Source organism: Seriola aureovittata, chromosome 7 (assembly GCF_021018895.1).
Source record: "Seriola aureovittata isolate HTS-2021-v1 ecotype China chromosome 7, ASM2101889v1, whole genome shotgun sequence".
NCBI classification, from domain to species: Eukaryota; Metazoa; Chordata; class Actinopteri; order Carangiformes; family Carangidae; genus Seriola; species Seriola aureovittata.
In genome coordinates, this window is record NC_079370.1 from 27,734,357 (window position 1) to 27,760,453 (window position 26,097).

The 26,097-nt window shown below is 43.8% G+C and overlaps 1 protein-coding gene and 5 non-coding genes across 12 annotated transcripts in view; all 6 read left to right on the forward strand.

Annotated features, from left to right (window-relative positions):
* The window catches only part of adgrb1a (adhesion G protein-coupled receptor B1a), a 160,863-nt gene extending 155,271 nt beyond the window's left edge, over window positions 1-5,592 (forward strand). For 6 of the 7 annotated variants that reach the window (XM_056380682.1, XM_056380680.1, XM_056380683.1 and 3 more), the window contains 3 exons: window positions 680-715; window positions 915-1,073; window positions 3,660-5,592. In XM_056380682.1, coding sequence (XP_056236657.1) covers window positions 680-715; window positions 915-1,073; window positions 3,660-3,854 — 390 coding nt within the window. In that variant the 3' untranslated portion in view covers window positions 3,855-5,592. The remainder of the gene's footprint in view (window positions 1-679; window positions 716-914; window positions 1,074-3,659) is intronic. The other variant, XM_056380686.1, reaches the window with a different exon arrangement.
* A 15,642-nt stretch (window positions 5,593-21,234) lies between these two features.
* On the forward strand, window positions 21,235-21,306 carry trnad-guc (transfer RNA aspartic acid (anticodon GUC)). The gene has a single exon. It is a non-coding gene; the product is annotated as a tRNA-Asp (tRNA).
* Window positions 21,307-21,679: 373 nt separating this feature from the next.
* trnad-guc (transfer RNA aspartic acid (anticodon GUC)) lies at window positions 21,680-21,751 on the forward strand. The gene has a single exon. It is a non-coding gene; the product is annotated as a tRNA-Asp (tRNA).
* Window positions 21,752-23,035: 1,284 nt separating this feature from the next.
* Window positions 23,036-23,107, forward strand: trnad-guc (transfer RNA aspartic acid (anticodon GUC)). Its single transcript has one exon. It is a non-coding gene; the product is annotated as a tRNA-Asp (tRNA).
* Window positions 23,108-24,344: 1,237 nt separating this feature from the next.
* trnad-guc (transfer RNA aspartic acid (anticodon GUC)) lies at window positions 24,345-24,416 on the forward strand. The gene has a single exon. It is a non-coding gene; the product is annotated as a tRNA-Asp (tRNA).
* Window positions 24,417-25,653: 1,237 nt separating this feature from the next.
* Window positions 25,654-25,725, forward strand: trnad-guc (transfer RNA aspartic acid (anticodon GUC)). The gene has a single exon. It is a non-coding gene; the product is annotated as a tRNA-Asp (tRNA).
* The last annotated feature ends 372 nt before the right edge of the window (window positions 25,726-26,097 follow it).

Genomic DNA, 26,097 nt, shown 5'->3' on the forward strand with positions numbered 1-26,097 from the left:
ACTGATTAGTTATCAATATGTCTGTGAGGAGTCTCAGTCAGATCATGGCGTTTCTGAGTGGTGGCTGTACGAAGGCAGCTGGACCAGCTTGAGCTTCTTGAAGAGCATCTGCCTTCGTATAGCACTCAGAAATGAATAGTCAGGTCTGTGCAGGGCAGCACTGCTGAGCCTGCCCCCCCCCCCCTAATGCTAAGCCCCCTTACTGCATCACTACAAAGCACCCCAGCATTTCCTGGCCCCATGTAAAGACAGCATCTTTAAAAAGGTTAGTTTTCAGTCAGCTCCGAGCCCAGACAGCAGTGGCACGTTGAGATGACACGGTGATCAGCACACAGCGGCCTGGACATCTGCCTGCTGGTGTCTTTTCACTTCGGGGCAAAACGCACTCCCATAATGCCGTGTGAGGCGGCAGCTGCCACAGCTACCCAGCAGCCTGAAGGTCAAGTTTTCCTTCACCACTCCGTGACGGAGGACTTAAAGGTCGTTCGGTCACAATCTGTTAACTGCAAACTTGTGCCAACAGGGTCAGAATGACTCGAGCGAACCTTGTCTCCTCCTCATGACTCACTCCTCTCCTCCGAGTCCCACAAACACCCTTTCTTGACTGGAGACACACTTAAGAACTAAGGCACACAATTTCAAGACACATCTTTAATCTCTCTGTCTCATCTCCCCCCAGAGACGAAAATCACGCTATGCAGAGCTTGACTTTGAGGTAATTTTAGTCTCTTTGATTCCTACAGAGCTTTTTAGACGTAGACCAAAGGCTGATATGTGTCTAAGCTGTTCAGACCTCCACATGTTTGCATACATTTCTTACTCAGAGTTTGGGTGTGAGATTGAAGGGGGTGAAGTAGGATTGATGGTAGCCTGTGCTGTTTACCCTGTGCGTAACGTGCAATGTTCCTGTGTAGAAAATAATGCACACCCGGAAACGCCACCAGGACATGTTTCAGGACCTGAACAGGAAGATTCACAGTGCAGACAAGGATAGAGAGTCTCCACCTGTTGACGCCAAAGCTGCCAAAAGATGGAGTGTGTCCTCTGCCAGCAGTGACAAGACCAACATGAGTGTAAAGAGTTTAACTTTATTCTGTTCTGCCCCCACCCTCCTCCCCCCCTATATCTAATGTTGTTCTCCTTTTCACTTATCATTAGTACAAATCACCACACTTGGGTGGAGTTGCCTGTTTAATTAGCGCCGCCATTTTGAGGACTGCATCTGCTTAACAATATAAGTGCCAGAGGAAATTTGCTGTGGGGGAATCTAGAGGCATGACTGTGGGTGGGCATACTAACTACAGGACAAACTCACTCTCCATGTTGAGCTAGCAGCTAATACAAGCTAACGTTCTGCTGCCTGTCCTAAGGCCGACGTTATTTTTCAAAAGTCTCACCTTCTCTGTCTGACTGAGCCAGTTTTGCATCCGTGCATGTCATCTGTTTCAAGTAGACGCAATGTCCAGTGAGAACCCACATAACAAAAGGAAACTTACATCTGTCTGGTGCCTTGGCCCGAGTCAGGCCCATACATTTCCACATCTGGCGAGATTCTGGCTGTTGTTCCCTGGTATCGGCTGACAGCTGGAAGATTTTCTGTGTGTGCGCCAGAATTGGTCCAGATGTGGAAGTAGCTCCAGATAGCAAAATAAGTGCGGCCCATACTTGTTTTCTTCTGGTCCAGTATACACCCGGTTCCATGTACAGCATGATTATCAGATGCTACTTCCGACATCTGTGCCAATTATAGCACACATACAGAATATTTTCAGTCAACAGCCGGACTCTGCCCAGATGTGCAAGTATATGGGCCAGACTCGGGTGTAGGACCCAGGCCTATCTCGGGCCAGAAGTTTCTTTTTGCTGTCTGGGGCATCTGACAGTAGGGCTGTATATGGGCCAGATTCAGGCCAGAAGAAAAAAGGCATGTGGCCCAGTGATGGTTCATTTACTTGTCTAGATGATGGTTAGTAATGGATCAAAGAAAGCAAAAATATACAGTAGCTGGGGTCAGGTAGCAGAAAAGTCTAGCAGGCTAGCTTAATGCTAAAGTGCTACTTTCAGTTTAGCACAGTGGACTTTTAATGATATCCTCCAGTCTCCATGATAATGAAACTATACTGGTGAGTTATGTTAAGGCTACTAGTTTAAATTATTCAACCTTATGTTTAAATAATGAACGTCTGTACATAAATATTAAAGTACCCAATAACCTGAGTGACCTTCACAACAGAAATGAAGTCAACCAGAGAATTAAAGAGCCTGTTTAGTTCCTCATGAGTTTTATGTCCCTACAAACCTGAACCAGCTGTCAGTCAACAAACAACAGCACTGACTCCTCCCACTCTGCTTCACTCCAGCTAGCAATGAGATTTAAGACAATACTTTATGCAGTTTCTCTCTTCCCATTAAAAAGAGGGACAATAAGTTGGAAAATAGTCACCAACAGCAGGGAGTCACATGTTGGCTTTGTAGCTGCAGTCATTCCATGGCAGCAGCTGATTCCCACTTCCTTCTGCTGCTAAAGCCCCGAGCTCCATTTGTTTCACAGCTTTGGAGTCAGGTCTTCTCCGGCTGAAGGCCAACTTCACCTCCAACAAATCAGGGTCACAGCAGATTGACACAGAGTCTCAGAAAGTCTCAGATGTTTGTGATAGTCCTGCAGAATCCCAGCACTGTGATGTAAAATCATCAAGTGGAGGAGGCAGAGAGATCAACTTCTCCGCTGTGGGTTCAAGATGTGTTTTGAGGATGTGCCACATTTTCACCCAAATCTTTATTAGCTTATCCAGCTAGCTTTTCGTGTAGATATATGCTATACTATACTTATCTTTTAAATAAGTGTTTGTCAAAGGGCTATAAAGAAATAGTTTGACATTTCAAAGAATATGTGTTTTCACTTTCTTGCCAAGAGCTAGACGACAAATTCATGTCTGTCTGTTAAAGTGACAGCTGAGGTTATTAGACGTGGGGTTGTGTGAGGTTCTGATCTATAGTCAGTGTGTTACCTGCAGTAACAGGTTAGAGAAGCAGCAGGAGCACTGGGACAGAAGTGATGAGCTGCTGTGGGCGGAGTCAGCAGAAAAACATGTTTTAACCAGTTTAAAAAAATACCCACAGAAAAAATGTAATATCAGTTAAAGTGTTCATTTTATTTTGAATATTTTCACCACTTTATCTTACAGTCAAACAGACTTTTGCTTTGGAACTACAGCTTCAACCATTGAACTACCTATTCCCATTGGGGGCACCACCTGTTCCAATTTCCTGCGATTGTTCTTTATTTTGAACATCTGTTCTGGAAAATTAATATTCTTTCCTTCGTCTCTAAACTGAATCTACTGCAGGAAACACACTGACTACAGATCAGAACCTCACACAACCCCACGTCTAATTAAACATATTGATGGACTGCCAGGCTAGCTTCCCTCTGTTTTCATTCTTTATGCTAAGCTAAGTTTCAGATCCGTACTTAGCATGCAGAGCGGTGGTGATGTTTTCATTTGACTCTCAGCAAGAAACTGAGTACTAAAAAAAAAGAAAAGTTGAACTATTTCCTAAGAGACAGTGTGAGGTAAAGTAGATCCACCAGAATGACTGAAACACATCACAGATCTGATCTCAGACAAACCTTTGCCCTCTGTCCTCTTTCCCATTAGGACAAGCAGCAGACCCCTAGTAAGAGGGCGTGGGAGGGCATCAGGAAGACCCACTCCCCCCCATCCTGGGTGAGGAAGGACCTGGAGACGGTGGCAGCCTCTCCCCTGGAGCTGCAGACGGTGGAGTGGGAGAAGACCAGCGCCACCATCCCTCTGGTGGGCCAGGAGATCATGGACCTGCAGACAGAGGTGTGACCAGCAGATCCTGGCCTCAAACCTACAACTCTCTCTTTCTTTTTCCAATGCTCTCAGACAAAAACAAGCAGACACACCACACACACTGCCCTGCTCTGTACTCTACTCAAAGGCCGGATGAAGCCCATTGCGAGAACGTGAGGGGGGAGGGGGGGGACGCGTCACAATATCAGAAAATCAACGTAAACCAATTAAAGAGAGAAGGGGAACACGGTGTCTTTCTCTGTTGTTTCATTTGATGTTTGGACTGTGTTCTTGTCAGCAGTACTCGTCATCTTCTTGTATATGGTCTCAGATATCACGCTGGCTCACATGGGGGACGGTTTGCCAGAGTAGCTGGTCCAGCTGCTGTATGTGCATCATGTAATAAACAGCATAGCAAAGGTAACCATGCAATGTTTACCCCTGTATTAAATGGTTGCAATGTAATAATCATGATTATGTCTCTTCTTTTCCACTGTTGAGAGTGTTGTTCCTTCGCTCTCTCGTTCTCCTGATGAACGCTGATGTTGTTCACGGCTCCAGACGCCTCCGGATTGATTTCTGTGTCGACAGGGAAAATTAACAAAGGTGTGAGGAGGCAGACTGCTGAATACACATCCACATGCCCCTCAATGCTGTGCCCCCCCCCCCCCCCCCCCCTCCCCTCCCCTTCAACTCACCCCAATCTTTCTGGCTCAATCTCTTTCCACTTACCCCCCCCCCCCCCCCCCTCACCCCGGTGGGGCGTGGTCGGCCCTTCAGCGACAAGCAAAGGGGAGGATTAAAAAAAAATAAAAAATCGAAGACGTCACCTCGAGCCAAAATGGCAGGATGCCTCATCGACGGACACCTCAGAGACGCCGGAGAGCGGGGCCCCTGGGCTCTGCGCTCTAATCGGCCCTCAACTTCAATGCAGCCCCACAGAGGGACAACATGGACATCAGTGCATCCTGAAGGAGCCACGTTCCACAGACACGCTGTTTGGGTCAGTTACTCGATGTATAAGCAGGAAATGCAAAATATGACGGTGTTTCAAAGATGCTAAGGAAAAAGTACTCAAGTGCGTGTGTGTGTGTGTTTGTGTGTGTGTGTGTGTGTGTGTGTGTGTGTGTGTTTGTGTGCGTGTGTTGAGTAATGGAAGAGGAGTAAATGAGTAGATCTATACATATATACGGTGTGATGGTGACGAGGCAGAGCTGCTGTGAGGGATGGTGGTTGCACACTGAGAAAGCACAAGGCTCATTTGGAGTCCTGATGTACAGCATTGTAATTATTTCAACAGAGTTCTACAGAATGGATTTTAGCCTATAAATATCTTTCTTACTGTGCTTGGGGATAGTTGTTATCATTATTATAAATATGAACATAAATATTCTGATACTGATCCTCCCACCCCCCCTCCCCACCCCCACCCCCTTCCTTCAGGTTACTGGACTATACGAGTGTTCTGTATCGCAATGTAACAGTATGTGTTTTGATATCATCGCCAGTCACTCCCTCAGATCTGTATTTGTCAAAACCCTGACCCGCCACCCCCTGACCTCCAACCTCAGACCCGGCCCCCTGATGTGCTGCCTACCTTGCCACAAACACACACACACACACGCACACACACACACCCCTCTCCCTCCTCTCCCTCCTTCCCTCACTCCCATTTTTATTTGACTGGGGTCGACTCTTTGTTAATGTACAGTTTTCAGAGCACAAAATGAATGTGTCTTATTTCTAATAAAAACATATCTATATAATAAAAGAACGCTGCTCCTCTTTTTTTTCAGAACATGTCATTTATCATTATACATGCAGCCTGGTGGTAGACAGGTGTATTGTTTCCTGTTACTATGGCTACAAATTACAATTGCAAAAACCATCTCAGTGTAGTTTTACATCTCCTCTCTCAGGCTTCTCTCTGGAGCTCTAGTAACAACAGGTCAGTGAGCCAATCAGAAGAGAGGAAGCTCTGAGCCTCTCTTCTGATTGGCTGACTGTTTTCTGAGTGATCCAATAAAAATATAGCAGATTTCAGGTAAACACTCAGAGAAACCAAATCCTGCAAGGTTTGGATGATGGGTCCAGGTGGGTGGGGCTTGGTGACTGCTTCGTTGTGACATCACAAAGCTCCAGAAGTCCTGACAGCTGGTTTTAAGGCTCAGTTTCTGAATACAGGCTGTGTGCATCTCTCTGTGGACTGAGGCTTTGATACTTTCACAGAATTAATATAGAAGCTAGACCTGATTTATGAACAAACAACACACAGACATCTACCTTTAGACTGGATGCAGCTTTCTAGACCATATTCTAAAGAACCTGAGCAAAGAGTGAATTGAACTGAAAAAGGTTAGAAAGTTTATATTACTTATGAATGTAACTTTTTCAGGATGATAACATGTGTTGTATTATTTTTTTCTTTTAAAAGTTACATAATTTCACTTTAAACTCATTTTGGGAACAAGGTTTATTTACAGATCGATCAGGGGGGAGACAAGTTCTTTTGGGGAAACTTGTTTGCTGCAACTGTTTCTCTTCCGACACGGTGACGTCTAGAGTCCTGTTGTCATGGTGTCATGCTGAGGTTGCCAGGCAACCAGCAAAAAGAAGTCACTGTGAACCCACTGGTTGCCATGAAATAATTCCAGCACATAACTCCAGCATGGAGAAGCCGACTGCTATCTCCTGCTTTCCCTCTACATACTGTTGTGTTGCATATTTACTGATCAGTCTCTTAACCTGAGGTCACACTGAGACATCAGCACCAGTGTTCACTGTCTCAGTGGAGGGATCCAGCTTCAGATTTTTTAGGAAAAAGCACTACTTTATTAGAAAGTCATGACACAGACAGTCTGCAGTGAGTCGAAGCTGTTCAGCAGCACTGGTCAATAAATGACCCTGTTCAGCCTGTTTGTGTTGTGGCTCTGACACAGACTGATAGAAGGACGTACGACAGGATCATGCTTTCATCAGTCTTCTTTAATATTACTGTGTGTTGTGCATTAAAAGAAATCAAATCTTTCCAGTCCTTCACCAGCAGGGAGCTTCTGTTTGGTTTGGATTAGCAGAATATTAAAGCAGAAAGAAACTTTATTAGAGATAAAATAAGCACGGCAACAGTGAGTTAATCACTAAACACAACACAGTAGAGTCTTTATTATACAGGAGGAAACCCAGCAAAAGATGAACACAGTTAGTCTCTCTCTCTCTCTCTCTCTCTCTCTCTCTGTCTCTTTCCCTCTCAACAGCAACATGTGGAGCTAGTTGTCATTAGTCAGTGTGGTGGACATAAACAGTGGAGGCTGGACAGCAGGGCTGTGATGTCACAGGTCAGAGCTTTCCCTCCGCTGTGCGACTGCAGCTGAAATACAAATTGCAGTAAAACATCAAAAAAACATGGAATTGCATGACTGCTTTCACTTTGTGTACGATATAACTGTGAGTGTGTCTGTAGCGGCCTGAGAATGACTCTGGAGTCTGCTATCAAAGATTTAAGCAAATAATAGATCACTAACAAAGAGCTGTGGTTTTAACAAGCAACACTATACAAACATAACCTGAGCAAATTACTTCAAATAAGTGGCTACACATTATTTACAGGGTCATTTATTTATGGGGTCACCTTTTTCCAGCTATCAACACTGGGCTCTACATTAATGACTAGAAGAGACTTTGTCAGTTAAACCTAGTTACACACTCACTGATCTACAAAGATTCTGATGAAGAATGTGATTAATTACTCAAATCTAAATATTAAAGTTGCATTATATACAGGATTTTTGGAAAGAAATAATACAACAACATAATCCACAAAAACATCCCCCAATTTATATTTTTGGTCTCTAAGAACATCTTATCGCTATACATTGGAAAAGTGTTTACGGATCATCTTGGGGTCTTTGGATTAATGAACTTTCTTCTTGCACTTCGAAAGTCTCTCATGCGTGATCAAACCAAGTGTTTTCATCAGTGTGTGAGTGTGTATGGGAAATGCGCTGTATGAATGTGTGTTTGTGAATGTGACTAGTGGTGTAAAGCGCTGTGAGTGGTGGTTGAGACTAGAAAGGTGCTTTTGTAAAATGCGGTTCAGTCTGAATCACACAACACTACACCAGACATCAGATCGAGATGCTGTCGGCAAGATGGCAGATAATGCGAAGACTGAACGGCAGCTGGGCACGAGGACAAAAATGACGTGATGATTTGATGTTTTAAGCCGGAGTCTCTATGATTTCATGAATAAAATATAAGATGTTGTAGAGACCAGCTTTGGTCGCCTTCTTTGGCGCACATGTTAACGCAGATCTTCGAGACCTGTCTGGCTTATATGCATCAAACATTTCATAAACCATCATCCATCCATATTCTACTCTGGGTCTCAGGGGCAGCGATCTGTGCAGCGCTGTCCTGACATCCCTCTCCCCCCGCTCAGCTTTGCCAACTGTTAGAGAGCCTCTGTGACAGCGAGCCGCTAGCCGACGAGCAGACTGCTGGTCGGTTTGCGGGTCGCGTCTCGTCCGTGGGTTGGTGCTCCTGTTGGTGGTGGAGCCGTGCTTAAACTCCTTTCACACTGGGCTGGGAGCATGGATGTATTATAAAACCTGGATCCCGGATCTAAAAAATGGCGCCTGTTCAGTTCTTTAGGAACTGCTTGCCTGACGCATACGCTGAAAAAGTTTCTGGCTTCCGGGTCACTTCTGCGGTCCACTGAATCTGTACAGTAGAGTCACTCCCATGGTGCCTCTGGGCTATGAGAACAAGTAAACGGCGTTGTGGATCTGGCCCTGCGCTTCGTGAATGATGTGCTAGCAGACTTTATGAACAAGTAATAAGACTTCTACAGGACTTGCTCGGGGCTTGAAATCATCAATTTATACAGATGACAACAGCAACAAACAATGAAGATAATGTTCTGAAAAGTGAGATGGTGTTAAACCTACAATCGTTGATATCACAGATAGTTCGTGTTGACAGTTATTTGTGATGTTAAAGGGAAACAAGTCATCAGTTAAAAGCTTTGGAGCTTAAAATCACTTTGGATTCAACTCAATTAATCATAATCAGACAAAAATATTTAGTTTGACCTGTCTTGTGCATTTTTAATAAGAAGTTGATGCTGCATGTGACAGATAATTTCAACTTGTCAGATGAAATTATCACGAGGGCTTCACTGTCTTACCTTTTTATATTGAAGCGTATTCATGCAGCAGGTCTTAGTATTCTTGTGCTGCTTATTTGTAGCGGAGCATGTCAAATAAAATCTGTTGAGTTTGGTCATTTTTTTATGCTGAGATTTTGTCCATGATGATTTGTTTTTCATCGTCTTACCACTTTGATCCACCAAAGCCTTTTCAGTTTTACTCGTATCTAAATATATTTATGACTTAAGTCAATATGTCACATTGTATAAGTAAAATTTGTGCAAAAAATTTGAAAGTCACGACTCTCTGCCAGGCTGCATGGTGTGACTCTTTGTTATGAAATGGTTCAATACAATATTTCCACAACACTGCAGAATTTCAGTGTCCACAACTGTAGCTGTCACAGAACCCAGGTATCTTCATTAAGTACATTACTGTCCCAGATATTTGATTTGAAAAAGATAAAATAAATCAAAAGGATTTTTTTTTCTATAGAAAGATTTAATTTAAATGATAATAAATGCCATAGAACATTTAGCATATTGTGTACTGAACACAATGACGACCTGGAGAGAGACCACCACCAACCCGGTGGACGTGAAGTCAGAGTTATAATTTTATCGCACTGAGACAGTTTAAGCCATAAACTAAATGAATGTGGTTGTTGTGAGCGGAAGTCTCAGTCAGGATGAGACACTGCCGACACACACATCACAGTCACGATCACCTATCAGGTAAATGACTTACAAAATTAAATACACCGAAGACAGTTTTATGGGGGTAGTTATGAAAAATCACCTACAGTGTCGTATCATGAATCCAGTCATTACACGGCCAGTATATAGATTAAAAACCAATTACATTCAAGAACAAAGGCTGACAAGTGACATAACTGCCACACAAAATCACAAGATCTAAATATCTTGACGTGTGAAAACAAAGACTTTCCTTTATGTTGTTAATTCAGTTTTCTACTAACTTCTATACATCCGTATGGCGTTTGTATCGACCTAGCAAACATCCTCGTTCCTGAGACAACAGGACGTAACAGGAAGTGGGCGGTAACTGTAACTATTGCAACCTGCAGGCGGATCCTCTTGGGGAATGGGGGAGTGGTTTAGAAGAAAGAGAAGATGTTAAGATGTGAAATAGAGTGAACAAAATTAAGTTCTTTATTTTAAGATGCACATTTTTGAAAAGCTCAGTGTTACAGCCCACACACAGTAAAGAACATAGGATTATTATTACAGAAGTATTAATAATTCCAGTTCCAAACCTCGGCTTGAGGACATTCTTCTCTTTGAATGTGAATTGAACACCTCTGATATCTACATACAGTATACTCTCTTCATCTGGCAGATGTCTACCTTCCCTCCCTGATAAAGACACAAAGCAGGTAATGCCCCTTTAAACAGCTCCTTTGGCAGTTGGATGGCAGCAGCCTGTGTGGAGGTTCAGGTTGGACGACTGAGCAGCAGCTGCTGCTTCATCAGCATCCTCTTCCTCCTCCACCGCCCGCAGCTACAGAAACCGCTATGAGCTGAAACCACACGACTAAATGGTAAATGGACGACACGTATATCGTCTTATCGACCACTCGAAGCGCTTCACGCTACAACCCACATTGCTTTGTCTGACACACACACACACATTAATGATACATTCAGGCTGCAGTATCCCGGGGATTGAACCAGCGACCTTCCCTCCTCCCTCCCTGAGCCACAGCCGCCCTAACATGAAGACCAGCTGACAGGATCACAGACAAGTGTCAGGAAATGTCATGAGAGTGCCAGTCCATTAATGGCCATTGTCAGGCCTTTGTAGGACCCAGCACAAGTGAGGCTAATGCCTGTTAATGGTCTAATTAACGACGTGAGCTTAATGTGTCTAGATGGATACTAATGATGTTACAGGCCAATCTTTTCCTCACGCTACATCATCGCACCACTGACGGCGCCGCCGCCCAAAACGAGCCTCTGAAGTGAGGAGAACCAAGTGAAGTCATCGCAGTTCAAACAGTTATTACACCGTGAGTCAGGAGTTCATGAGTGGTGAGAGAACACGGGGGGGGGGGGGTTTGACAGATGTTACCGTTCCAAACAAAGTGCTGCTGCAAAAAAAAAACCTCAAAAGGTCAAGCTGCCTTCATTTCTCAGCAGAGTCAGACGTGACCAGTCAGGTGGTGACACGACGATGATGATGAAGTATGTCAAATAAAAAACAAACACTGTCATCCAGTTGTTGTTTTTTTTTGTTTTTTTTAGCTGTCTTTTCAGAACACGGCCCACAGCTGTCGCAGCGTGTAACAGAAGTGTGTATCAAACCTGTGGAGTTTCTGACCACTGGAGGCGCTGTGAGTGAGTCACTGCTCTGTTTGTTAGTGTGTCCACGTTACAGAATCATTGTTTATGGCAGTGGTCACCAACTCAATCACACTCTACCCTGCTCTCTGTGTGGGACACATGCTGATCAGGAATTTGAAAGGTATGAATTTCCACCAATCACAACTAAGTGCTCTCTTAAAGCTGGACAGGAACTTGATAACGCTGATCAACGCTCAAAGTGATCACTTCCTGCTGCTTTTGTCAACGTGTCTCTTCATTTGTGCATGTATATATTCCATGGAGGCTTTTATTGTGAAGCAGCAGTAGGAAATGCATCATATTTATCAAAGAGGTTGGAACCAGCTGCTATTGATTCACTGTAATTATCAAGACAGGAACATGTTAAGATACAGCTCAATGTTCTCCTGTGTTTTAGTTGAAGTGTTGATCCATCAGAAAATATAAAAACCATCTCAGTGTAGTTTTATATCTCCTCTCTCAGGCTTCTCTCTGGAGCTCTAGTAACAACAGGTCAGTGAGCCAATCAGAAGAGAGGAGGCTCTGGGCCTCTCTTCTGATTGGCTGACTGTTTTCTGAGTGATCCAATAAAAGTTTCTGAATACAGGCTGTGTGCATTTCTCTGTGGACTGAGGCTTTGACACTTTCACAGTATTAATATAGAACCTAGATCTGCTTTATAATCAAGCAACACATGGACATCTACCTTTAGACTGTTTGATTGAGTTTAGGTCTTCATTTACATCAACATCTGGACTGATACAGCTGTATACCTCTCTGATTGAATAAGCCAGTGTCAAACTTGCAGATACTTGTGTGCTCCAGCTTTCATTTTGAACTTGTTAAAGTGCGGAGATGGCGACAAAATCAAACTCCCTTCAGATCAACAGTGACATGGAGCGCAGAGGTGAACCTGTCGCAGGTTTATTAAAGCTGCTCTGCTGTTTAGGCTCTAGAACACGGCTTTTAACCTTCAGAGCTCCAATGTGCTGTGAAAGACCCCTGAATAATGTACCGGTTTCCCAAGAAGAAAAATCCTCTAGCAGCCAGATTTTGTGGGATTTTGCCCCATTTTGCTTTTCTTACCAAATTCTGTCGTTATGTCTCTCTGTGGCCTTCACATTATACAAAATAATCTCCTCCTCAGAGGCCATTTCAGAAATAACTCTTTCAGTTATCTTAGAACAAAACTGAAAAACTACAGCTGGGTGCTTGTTTAGTTCGTCCTTGCGGATGTATTTTTCATGTCGGACTCAGATATGTGCGCTGGGGTAAGCCGGTGCTGTCGTTCCCTCAGAGAGAGGCTTCTCCAGGCGTGTCCGTTCATCACAAGGAATCAAGTGGTCAGAAATATTTGAAGCCCCCCTGCTCTGGGTAACCTGTTGAGACATTTCTGGAGCTCAGAGTGGCCTAGATTTTAGACAGATCATTTTTCAAAACATCCAAAACCACTTTTCAGTCATTTAGCTGTGAATGTGATGGAGCCAGTTATCCCAGAGCCCGTGTTGTTATTTATTTGACGGACACATTTCCGTCACTATTAATCTGCCACATCTAAAAACAGGCCTGCTGCAGCTGGACGGGGACAGACAGTGAAAACAATGACTGGAGGCAGCATATTGCATGTTAAAGGAAGAATTAAATGAGCATAAGCCCCCTGGCTTTATGTCCTAGGTCATCTGTTAATTTTTCATGGGTGCCTCACTAATTCATGAGGACATCTGTTTTTGCAGCTTCCATTTTATGAGTCCCATGTTCGGCAGTTATGAGCGACTCCTGCTGCAAACTGATTAGACAGGACTTCTGACGGAAACTCAAGAGAAGGAAAACTAAGTACAGCAAACACAAACACACAGAAATATGCTGGCATATGTTGGCCTGTTACTATAAATAGCACAACTAAAAGTTTAAGCTTCCTTAAGGGCTGCAGCATTCAACAGCCCATTAAAATGCACAATGAATAACATCCTGACGATTAGGCTCGACAGCACAGGGACTAACGTGTTCTTATAGTGGTGATACAGGAGAGGTCACAGGGTCATAAAAACACAAGGTTGATCCATAGCATCCACTCATGAACTCATGATCATGAATACATAGATGTCCATGATTCATAATCAGGTAATATCCTTTTAACATTTAAAGTCTGGTCACCAGTTAGATAGATAGATAGATAGATAGATAGATAGATAGATAGATAGATAGATAGATAGATAGATAGATAGATAGATAGATAGATAGATAGATAGATAGATAGATGGAAACATTTCTCAGTCCACAACTATAACACAGACTGAATTATCTCAGCTACTGGATGAATTACCATGAGAAGTCTCATTAACAGACCTGGCTTCCTGAAGGTTTATTCCAGTGACTTTGCTGATTCTCTGAGTTTCCTCTAGCGCCACTCTGAGGTTCACATTTGGGGTTTTTAGTGAAATATCTAAACAATAATTGATTGGATTGCCGTGACATCTTCATCTTCAAATACTCATGTTCCCCTAAAGGATGAACTGTAACAACATCATCATCAGGTCAACACTTCATTTTGGTTTATGACCAAATATCTACAAAACTAATGACTTTCCCATCACTGTACTTAATTTAAAAAATGTTACTATGCTAACAAGCTGAACTAAGATGGTGCTCTCTATTTTTTCTTTTGGTATCCAGTCTTGCAGCACCTGTATGTTAGTGCATGTGAGTCCCTCATGTTAAACCATTGGTCCTCCCCATATTTATAATCACACAGGCTCCACCCACAGGTGACATGTCACAGTGCAGTACGCAGCATTCAGGTGAAAGTGAACTTTCAAAATTGCCTTCACTGAAGAAGAAACCTATTTTTTTGTCAGTGTGATTCGTGCGGCTGGTCACAGCAGATCAGACCATGGATGTATTTCTCTCCCAGTCCCACTGTGGAGCCGACACTGGTCTGGCTGTGACAAAATGGAGAACCCAACGAGCTGCTAAATGGCTCTAGCTAGACTGCTGCTAGCGTTTCATTGCCTTTGTCTCTCTGATAACTTATGATCCAGATGATCAGGAGGTTTATTTGCAGAGGTGTCCTCTTCATAACAAACAGACCAGAGGATTAAAATCTGCAGAAAAACAGTATAAAGAAGCTTCATGTTAAAAGTTTCACTGACAGTCTTCAGTGGACACAGGACGTCTGGGGCTGGGCGCTCAGACTGCCAGTTCCAGTAGCTTGGCTCTTTCTCTGATAATTTAAGATCCAGGCATCCGATGATTCAAATACTTCATCCAGTTAAAATACACCAAGATCTAAAAAGTGTGTTATCAAAATGTGACTTAAAACTGGATAAAAAGTCAATTTAGGGGATATGACGCCATTGATAGGCGAACAAACCATTACATTGATTAACATCAAGGATTTTTCAATGGTTGAAAATTATGGAAACATTTTGGATAATGTAAGAACACAACCCAACATATAGAACATAGGTCTAGTTGTTTTTAGACATTTTCATGTGGAAAAGTTACAGATTAGAACTCAAAGAGACAATGCGTCTGGATATACAAATTTCCCAGCTCTATGTAGCCTGCAGCTTAATATTTTAAGATTCACTAATTGCTGTTTATGGTCACTTCAACCCCTGGGCCACAAGGACAGCCCATCCCAGCAAACTGATACAGTGACACAGTGAATTAAACCTAAATCTCGGCTTTAAAGCAATTTTGATAAACCTGGGTAAGATGCTATTTATTTCCATGTTGTTCTACCATGAGAAGGGCTGGGCATTTAAGTAATCGCATTTTGAGAATGCAGAAAAACACACACACACACACACACACACACACACACACACACACACACACACACACACACACACACACATTGACACCCTTATCCATGACCAGGCTGATGGCGTGGCTGGGTTATTATAGCAGGGGGAGATAAGGCGGTCAGACAGGAGGGATGCTGGCTTGTGCTATAATAGCCACGAGCTTATCTCTACAACACTCCCAATGACAGAGAACAGCTTGGACCAGTAGCACACCATTGTCTACCTTTTATTTCATCTGTTTTAATCCCCAAACACACCGTACACCTGTAGTGTGAGATTCCTGAGGAGTGTGTGCTGATGTGTTTGTTGTGTTTATTTTTATTGTTTACCAGTGTTAATAAGGGGGAGGCTTAATAACATAATATAAAGACACTGGCTGTGTTCACTCCACATGAGAAGACTAATTACTGTAAATGTAATCTGCAGGAGAGGCCTATATCCAATTACATAGAAATAAAGGCTCAGTGTGTTTCTGCTGTGCTATTAGTCTGATTGTAAATTAACAGACATATGCGCTATGATCTCTTGCTCTGTTTCTTCCTCTACGTCTGTGTGTGTGTGTGCATCTCTCCCCAGGCACAATCCTGTACAGGACCTACATGTGTGTTCATCAAATAGAATCAATAACATACAGCTGAAAATAGCAGCTCTGTCTTTGCTGACAGGATCCCGCTGCCATCCTCTGAATTCCAACAAAGGAAATAATGAAAGAGGGAAATCAACAAATATTTGTTGTAGAGGGATGATGGGAGGCAGAGAATGTAGCCTCAGGTCAAGCTGCTGTAAAGACAACAGAAAGGAAACCTTATATTCACCTTCATTACAGAACATCAGCAGCCCTATCTTGTATGTATCTGTAACTTGATCCAGTTGTACACATGCAAACAACACACAAATTACCGCCAGTGACCTCATGAATGTATGCACAACATGAATAGCCAAAGGTCCATATTTTACACTTTTTACACTGTTTTATTTGAAGTTGTAGCTTTAAGTACTAAAAACCATCTCAATGTAGTTTTACATCAGGCATCTCTCTGGAGATCTAGTAACAACAGAGCATTTTGTGATTGGCTGACTGTTCTCTAAGTGATGCAGGGGCAAGCCAATAACAGGTAATACATTGTAGTCCACTATTGTACCTTTTAAATGCAAATGGAAACAGTCAGTCAGTGCTTATTGGACTGAAATGCTTCAGCTGGATTTGGTTTGGAGCCTTGGCCCAAGTTCCAGTGCAAACTCTTCCTTCATCTGGCGGTGTTGGGGTGACCATCTGTAGCGTTGCAGTGTTCTAGTCCAATGCAGGTCCAACTCTTCCAACCTGGACATCACCACAGGTCGTTTTTTTAAACTCTCTGATATGATTCCATCATATTCATCCATCCACCACAACCTCCTGCTCACGTGGACTTTGTCTCTCTTTATACTATGTTACCACACTTTTCCCTTTGCTCCTGTCATCATTACTATGACCACTAGATGTCACCTAGCAACAAAACCTAACTATGGGTCATACTAACCTGCTGCACATATTTTAACTCCTGATTTCATGAGAACAACAAGGGTGTCTCTTATAGAAGCTAATATCAAAAAGGTGACACACTAACTAAACCACCACAGTCACACAAATACTATTTACATGAAATAATAAACTCTATATTGATGTCAAAAGGTGTCTCTACAACAACTAATTATCCACTGTCTCACTGCTCATGACTGAGCACCAGTGTTTGGTGAATCATATATAACATTTTATATTGGTAAAGAAATGACAAGCTAACACTGGAAATGAAAGGGCACCATCAGCTAGCTAACATTAGTTAGCTAAACTATAATTTAAGGCTAAAGGTACAAACTAGCTAAGATTAGTTAGTTAAACTAGCTAAACTGTAATTTAAGGCTAAAGTTAGAAACTACCTAACATTAGTTAGCTAAACTGTAACATAAAACTAAAGTTAGGAACTATCTAACATTAGCATTCATCTGTAGATACTTGACACAAACTAATTCAGAAACTCTGAAGGTAAGAAAATAAAGTGTATTATAAAATCTAAGTCTACTGCTACACTACCAACAGTGTCTACAGGACACACAGGAGTAGAGATTCGAAGATGTGAGCCACTGATGGAGTTAGGCAGTAGACAAGACATTCAGGTAACATCAAGGCTAAGACATGGTACGGTCCACTTCAGGAGTGTCTGAAATTGTATCACTAGATTCTTCCAGGCATGAAGATAAGAAATATATTGTAATATTTACAATTACAGGTAAGAAGGATATATAAATGTTTCAAAAAAGTTTCAATAAAGATGGACGCAACCTGTGACGTCACCAGCAGGTTTCTGAAGCTCAGAGTGAGCTTCTCCGCTGTCGCCATCTTGGCAGTATCTGACTCTGCCCCTGACTCCCAACTAAACCAATTATATAGTCATAGAGCTGGGGTGTGTGTGGAGCTGAGACTGCCGTGACAATCATGCTCACCCACCTGTCAATCATGGAGGCCATGCCCTCAATTCTCCATAACTTTATGCCTTAATAAAATGTAAACAGGTGAATTATATAAACAGTTGTCATGAAGGAGGAAATTAGCTCTAGAGACCAAAAATGAAGAATGAAGAATTTGCGACCCACCTCCACCCCTTCTCCACCTCAACCATGGACGCCAGGCCATCTCCAATCAAACCATCCAATCAGAAGTCTCCCTCATGAAGACGTTCCCATTCTTGAGCTCCATTCCTCATCACCACCACCAGTGTCTAGACTCAGGGGGATGATTCCTCTTATTGGAAGGACCTTAAACCTATGGATCTTGTCCATGGTGATCGGCTTCCTGCCGGGGTCTAAGCCCCAAAGTCTATTCCTTCTGTTCACAATCAATTTCATTTTATACTCTCATACTCTCTTGCTACTCTTATTAGTCTCTCCTGATTGAACTGTTTTTGTACCAGGCTGTAAACGTGTTTATTTCTGCTGTTAAGTTGAACATTTTAACATGGGAGTCTATGGGGATTGACTCACTGTTGGAGCCAGACTCTCGTGGTCATTAGAGGAACTGCAGCTTTTGGTTCTTCAGTGTTGACTTTGGAGCCTCGGAGGTTGAAGCTTGGATTCATCCCAGGCTCTTTTCTCTGCTCTGCTGTCTGTGTGTTGGGTCTATTTCTGTGGGCTAACATCCCTCACTGAAGTTTGAACTTCACTTTTGAATGTATACACTGTGTAGTGAATGCTTGTAATTATTGACAGTTGATTCAGTCATTTGTTAGTGACTTTTAACACACACAGCAGGACCAGTTTTGCACATGTAATTAGACACAGTGTGAATGACAGCAGCTGTGCTGTGAGATCGACATTACTGACATTTAAAATGAGTGATGAGAGAAGAAGTGAGTGACCTGCAGGTCTGACCGGGCGAGCAGAAGGAACTTCTCCCATTATTCTGCTGAATGGTTCATCAGTGGGAACGCCTGTCCCCAAAATAGGCAGGTGTGCCTGAAATTGCTGAAACTCATTAAGTATTTAATGTATAATTATATTTTCAATAATATATATTATATCTTTATAAGAAATTAATGTAAAACTGTGTAAAACATTTCCACTAATTGACAGACTGCATATCTCATACTAGAGGTGACTTAAAAAAAAGAAAACTTGCTGCTCAGACACAATTTTTTCAGGCATCTCAGAATCATTTCCACAGTTAATTGCAGCTGATTCTGTTCTGCTGCAAACCATTTAACATGTTTTATAATCTCAACTTTGTCAGACAAAATCAGCATAAGAGGTGCAGTCATGACTGAGCACAGGTCGACCTATCACAGGTATCTTACAGATGACTGTTGATGGGCTGCTTTTTTGCATGGGGAGGGACCTGTCTCATTTATTGCACTTATTTATTTATTGAAAAATGCAGAGGAGGAATGGAATAACAGATGTGAACTGAATTAACATATTTGTAGCATTTGCAGCTCAAATGACTTGTTTGGAGGGTCTTTCTTTGTGCTGGGGGATGGAGGGCAGGGTAATTCCACACATCTGGGACAGCCTCAGGCCTATCGTCACCTCTGGCCTGTTTCTAGATTCATAAAAGATTTGGGGAAACTTCTCTTTAATGATGGGAGAGGCTGCAGAGCACACACTCATTTATACATAGGCATGATAAACTACACGTGAAAGCAGGAAATCAGAGAGAAATAGTGACTGTTGTGCCAGGCTGCAGAGAGAGACTCATCACTTCTGAGAGAGCTCTCTAATAAGCATCAGCCCGTTAAACCTCCACCTCCTGCCTCTTGGCCTGTCTGGTCATCCAGACTGTGTCTGCATTCACAATATAGTTGTTCTCATTTAAATATCTGTCTGTTTCAGTTGTCAGACGCCTGGACGAGGGGGAAAAGCGAGTGATTTAATTGTGGCTCAAATGTCAAAATGTCATCTGCAGGCCGCTCCACCGTGGTGCTATACCTCTGCTCTACCCCTCTCTGTCAGCTGTACTGTGGATATTTACTTCATATTTTTCAGACATGATAAATAATATGTAGATTTGGTCTCACCAGTTAACCACTGACATTGTGTTTTACTTTGTCCTATTGTAAATAAATGTCTTTAAGTATAACTACTGGTGTGTTTAATGTTGCACAAGTGTGAATATTGCCAACCTCTACTTGGTAGAATTCCAATTCTTCAACCTGTAATTACTTTAGATATGGTGATTTGGTTATAGCTATTAAGTTAATTATTAATCAGAGTTACATATTAACCTGTCACACGTGAGCTCAACTAAGCTCATGCCAGCTAAGCTAAGCTCATGCCAGGGACAGCAAACATAGAAACCATTGAACCACGAGCAGCTTAAGGGTTTCAGACGTGGGTGTTGCGACAGTCCTCGTTAGTATAGTGGACAGTATCTCTGCCAGTAGAAACAACTTTGTGCGATCTCTTTCAAACTTAAGTCACAGTCACAGTGACAGTGACAGCCTGCCTATCTCCATTGGATATGTTGGAGGCTAAGCTCATTGTGGGATGGCTGTGGGATGGCTCCTCCCTTATGCTGTTTTATCTATCATTGCTTAACCTGTCACATGTGAGCTCAAGCTAAGCTCATGCCTTAAACTTAAGTCACAATCACAGTCACAGTGACAGCCTGCCTATCTCCATTGGATATGTTGGAAGCTAAGCTCATGGTTTCAACGCTGCTTGTGGAACTGGACACCAGCTCTTCACTGTTGAATGCTGCAGGGGCTGAATGTGGAAAAAAGCTTATGGGCACATAACTCAAGGGATCCTAGGTGGTGTCCAATCGCACCAGGTGAAGTGGGTAACCCGGTAAATGCACCAGGAGTCCGTCGGCATGGCAGACGTGGGTGTTGCGACAGTCCTCGTTAGTATAGTGGACAGTAACTCTGCCTGTCACGCGGGAGACCGGGGTTCGATTCCCCGACGGGGAGAGTCCTTTGTTTCCTGCTGAAACAGTGCATCTACATCATCGCACCAGATCAAAGGCCATGTATTGCAACAGCATCCTGTAGAAACTTTGTATGATCTCTCTCAGACAAATCACCATTGGATATGTTGGAAGGCTAACACTCTGTGTCGTTGTCAGCAAGTGTGGATGTTCAGATAGGAGTTGAATGGCTCCTCCCTCCTGCTGTTTTATCTATCATTGCTTAACCTGTCACACGTGAGCTCAAGCTAAGCTCATGCCTTAAACTTAAGTCACAGTGGCACGAGGTGAAGAGGGTAACCCGGTAAATGCACCAGGAGTCTGTCGATATGGCAGACGTGGGTGTTGCGACAGTCCCCGTTAGTATAGTGGACAGTATCTCTGCCAGTAGAAACAACTTTGTGCGATCTCTTTCAAACTTAAGTCACAGTCACAGTGACAGTGACAGCCTGCCTATCTCCATTGGATATGTTGGAAGCTAAGCTCATGGTTTCCACGCTGCTTGTGGAACTGGACACCAGCTGTTCACTGTTGAATGCTGCAGGTGGTGAATGTGGAAAAAGCTTATTGGCATATAACTCAAGTAATCCTAGGTGGTGTCCAAATGGCACCAGGTGAAGAGGGTAACCCGGTAAATGCACTCGGAGTCGGTCGACATGGCAGACATGGGGGTTGCGACAGTCCTCGTTAGTATAGTGGACAGTATCTCCGCCTGTCACGCGGAAGACCGGGGTTCGATTCCCCGACGGGGAGAGTTTCTTTCTTTTCTGCTGAAAGAGGTCACCTAAATCATTGCACCAGAGCAAAGGTCATGTAATACAACAGCATTCAGTAGAAACAACTTTGTGCCATCTTTCTCAAACTTAAGTCACAATCACAGTCACAGTGACAGCCTGCCTATCTCCATTGGATATGTTGGAAGCTAAGCTCACGGCTTTCGCGCTGCTTGTGGAACTGGACACCAGTTCTTCACTGTTGAATGCTGCAGGGGCTGAATGTGGAAAAAAGCTTATGGGCACATATCTGAAGGAATCCTAGGTAGTGTCCCAATGGCACCAGGTGAAGAGGGTAACCTGGTAAATGCACCAGGAGTCCGTCGATATGGCAGACGTGGGTGTTGCGACAGTCCTCGTTAGTATAGTGGACAGTATCTCCGCCTGTCACGCGGAAGACCGGGGTTCGATTCCCCGATGGGGAGAGTTTCTTTGTTTCCTGCTGGAACAGTGCATCTACATCATCGCACCAGATCAAAGGTCATGTAATGCAACAGCATCCTGTAGAAACAACTTTATATGATCTCTCTCAAACAAATCTCCATTGGATATGTTGGAAGGCTAACACTCTGTGTCGTTGTCAGCAAGTGTGGATGTTCAGATAGGAGGTGAATGGCTCCTCCCTCCTGCTGTTTTATCTATCATTGCTTAACCTGTCACACGTGAGCTCAAGCTAAGCTCATGCCAGGGACAGCAAACATAGGAACCATTGAACCAGGAGCAGCTTAACGGTTTCCGCACTGCTTGTGGAACTGGACACCAGCTCTTCACTGTTGAATGTGGAAAAAGCTTATGGGCACATACCTCAAGGAATCCTAGGTAGTGTCCAAATGGCACCAGGTGAAGAGGGAAACCCGGTAAATGCACCAGGAGTCCGTCGATATGGCAGATGTGGGTGTTGCGACAGTCCTCGTTAGTATAGTGGACAGTATCTCTGCCAGTAGAAACAACTTTGTGCGATCTCTTTCAAACTTAAGTCACAGTCACAGTGACAGCCTGCCTATCTCCATTGGAAATGGTGGAAGCTAAGCTCATTGTGGGACGGCTGTGGGATGGCTCCTCCCTTCTGCTGTTTTATCTATCATTGCTTAACCTGTCACACGTGAGCTCAAGCTAAGCTCATGCCTTAAACTTAAGTCACAGTCACAGTGACAGCCTGCCTATCTCCGTTAGATATGTTGGAAGCTAAGCTCATGGTTTCCACGCTGCTTGTGGAACTGGACACCAGCTGTTCACTGTTGAATGCTGCAGGTGGTGAATGTGGAAAAAGCTTATGGGCATATAACTCAAGGAATTCTAGGTGGTGTCCAAATGGCACCAGGTGAAGAGGGTAACCTGGTAAATGCACCAGGAGTCCGTCGATATGGCAGACGTGGGTGTTGTGACAGTCCTCGTTAGTATAGTGGACAGTATCTCTGACAGTAGAAACAACTTTGTGCGATCTCTTTCAAACTTAAGTCACAGTCACAGTGACAGCCTGCCTATCTCCATTGGATATGTTGGAAGCTAAGCTCATGGTTTCCACGCTGCTTGTGGAACTGGACACCAGCTGTTCACTGTTGAATGCTGCAGGTGGTGAATATGGAAAAAGCTTATTGCCATATAACTCAAGTAATCCTAGGTGGTGTCCAAATGGCACCAGGTGAAGAGGGTAACCCGGTAAATGCACCCGGACTCGGTCGACATGGCAGACATGGGGGTTGCGACAGTCCTCGTTAGTATAGTGGACAGTATCTCCGCCTGTCACGCGGAAGACCGGGGTTCGATTCCCCGACGGGGAGAGTTTATTTCTTTTCTGCCGAAAGAGGTCACCTAAATCATTGCACCAGAGCAAAGGTCATGTAATACAACAGCATTCAGTAGAAACAACTTTGTGCCATCTTTCTCAAACTTAAGTCACAGTCACAGTGACAGCCTGCCTATCTCCGTTAGATATGTTGGAAGCTAAGCTCATGGTTTCCACGCTGCTTGTGGAACTGGACACCAGCTGTTCACTGTTGAATGCTGCAGGTGGTGAATGTGGAAAAAGCTTATGGGCATATAACTCAAGGAATTCTAGGTGGTGTCCAAATGGCACCAGGTGAAGAGGGTAACCTGGTAAATGCACCAGGAGTCCGTCGATATGGCAGACGTGGGTGTTGTGACAGTCCTCGTTAGTATAGTGGACAGTATCTCCGACAGTAGAAACAACTTTGTGGGCTCCTCCCTTCTGCTGTTTTATCTATCATTGCTTAACCTGTCACACGTGAGCTCAAGCTAAGCTCATGCCTTAAACTTAAGTCACAGTCACAGTGACAGCCTGCCTATCTCCATTGGAAATGTTGGAAGCTAAGCTCATGGTTTCCACGCTGCTTGTGGAACTGGACACCAGCTCTTCACTGTTGAATGCTGCAGGGGCTGAATGTGGAAAAAGCTTATGGGCACATATATGAAGGAATCCTAGGTAGTGTCCCAATGGCACCAGGTGAAGAGGGTAACCCAGTGAATGCACCAGGAGTCCGTTGACATGGCAGATGTGGGTGTTGCGACAGTCCTCGTTAATATAGTGGACAGTATCTCCGCCTGTAGAAACAATTTTGTGCGATCTCTTTCAAACTTAAGTCACAGTCACAGTCACAGTGACAGCCTGCCTATCTCCATTGGAAATGGTGGAAGCTAAGCTCATTGTGGGACGGCTGTGGGATGGCTCCTCCCTTCTGCTGTTTTATCTATCATTGCTTAACCTGTCACACGTGAGTTCAAGCTAAGCTCATGCCTTAAACTTAAGTCACAGTCACAGTGACAGCCTGCCTATCTCCATTGGATATGTTGGAAGCTAAGCTCATGGTTTCCATGCTGCTTGTGGAACTGGACACCAGCTGTTCACTGTTGAATGCTGCAGGTGGTGAATGTGGAAAAAGCTTATTGGCATATAACTCAAGTAATCCTAGGTGGTGTCCAAATGGCACCAGGTGAAGAGGGTAACCCGGTAAATGCACCCGGACTCGGTCGACATGGCAGACATGGGGGTTGCGACAGTCCTCGTTAGTATAGTGGACAGTATCTCCGCCTGTCACGCGGAAGACCGGGGTTCGATTCCCCGACGGGGAGAGTTTATTTCTTTTCTGCCGAAAGAGGTCACCTAAATCATTGCACCAGAGCAAAGGTCATGTAATACAACAGCATTCAGTAGAAACAACTTTGTGCCATCTTTCTCAAACTTAAGTCACAGTCACAGTGACAGCCTGCCTATCTCCGTTAGATATGTTGGAAGCTAAGCTCATGGTTTCCACGCTGCTTGTGGAACTGGACACCAGCTGTTCACTGTTGAATGCTGCAGGTGGTGAATGTGGAAAAAGCTTATGGGCATATAACTCAAGGAATTCTAGGTGGTGTCCAAATGGCACCAGGTGAAGAGGGTAACCTGGTAAATGCACCAGGAGTCCGTCGATATGGCAGACGTGGGTGTTGTGACAGTCCTCGTTAGTATAGTGGACAGTATCTCCGACAGTAGAAACAACTTTGTGGGCTCCTCCCTTCTGCTGTTTTATCTATCATTGCTTAACCTGTCACACGTGAGCTCAAGCTAAGCTCATGCCTTAAACTTAAGTCACAGTCACAGTGACAGCCTGCCTATCTCCATTGGAAATGTTGGAAGCTAAGCTCATGGTTTCCACGCTGCTTGTGGAACTGGACACCAGCTCTTCACTGTTGAATGCTGCAGGGGCTGAATGTGGAAAAAGCTTATGGGCACATATATGAAGGAATCCTAGGTAGTGTCCCAATGGCACCAGGTGAAGAGGGTAACCCAGTGAATGCACCAGGAGTCCGTTGACATGGCAGATGTGGGTGTTGCGACAGTCCTCGTTAATATAGTGGACAGTATCTCCGCCTGTAGAAACAATTTTGTGCGATCTCTTTCAAACTTAAGTCACAGTCACAGTCACAGTGACAGCCTGCCTATCTCCATTGGAAATGGTGGAAGCTAAGCTCATTGTGGGACGGCTGTGGGATGGCTCCTCCCTTCTGCTGTTTTATCTATCATTGCTTAACCTGTCACACGTGAGTTCAAGCTAAGCTCATGCCTTAAACTTAAGTCACAGTCACAGTGACAGCCTGCCTATCTCCATTGGATATGTTGGAAGCTAAGCTCATGGTTTCCATGCTGCTTGTGGAACTGGACACCAGCTGTTCACTGTTGAATGCTGCAGGTGGTGAATGTGGAAAAAGCTTATTGGCATATAACTCAAGTAATCCTAGGTGGTGTCCAAATGGCATCAGGTGAAGAGGGTAACCCGGTAAATGCACCCGGAGTCGCTCGACATGGCAGACATAGGGGTTGCGACAGTCCTCGTTAGTATAGTGGACAGTATCTCCGCCTGTCACGCGGAAGACCGGGGTTCGATTCCCCGACGGGGAGAGTTTCTTTCTTTTCTGCTGAAAGAGGTCACCTAAATCATTGCACCAGAGCAAAGGTCATGTAATACAACAGCATTCAGTAGAAACAACTTTGTGCCATCTTTCTCAAACTTAAGTCACAATCACAGTCACAGTGACTGTAGGATGGCTCCTCCCTTCTGCTGTTTTATCTATCATTGCTTAACCTGTCACACGTGAGCTCAAGCTAAGCTCATGCCTTAAACTTAAGTCACAGTCACAGTGACAGCCTGCCTATCTCCGTTAGATATGTTGGAAGCTAAGCTCATGGTTTCCACGCTGCTTGTGGAACTGGACACCAGCTGTTCACTGTTGAATGCTGCAGGTGGTGAATGTGGAAAAAGCTTATGGGCAT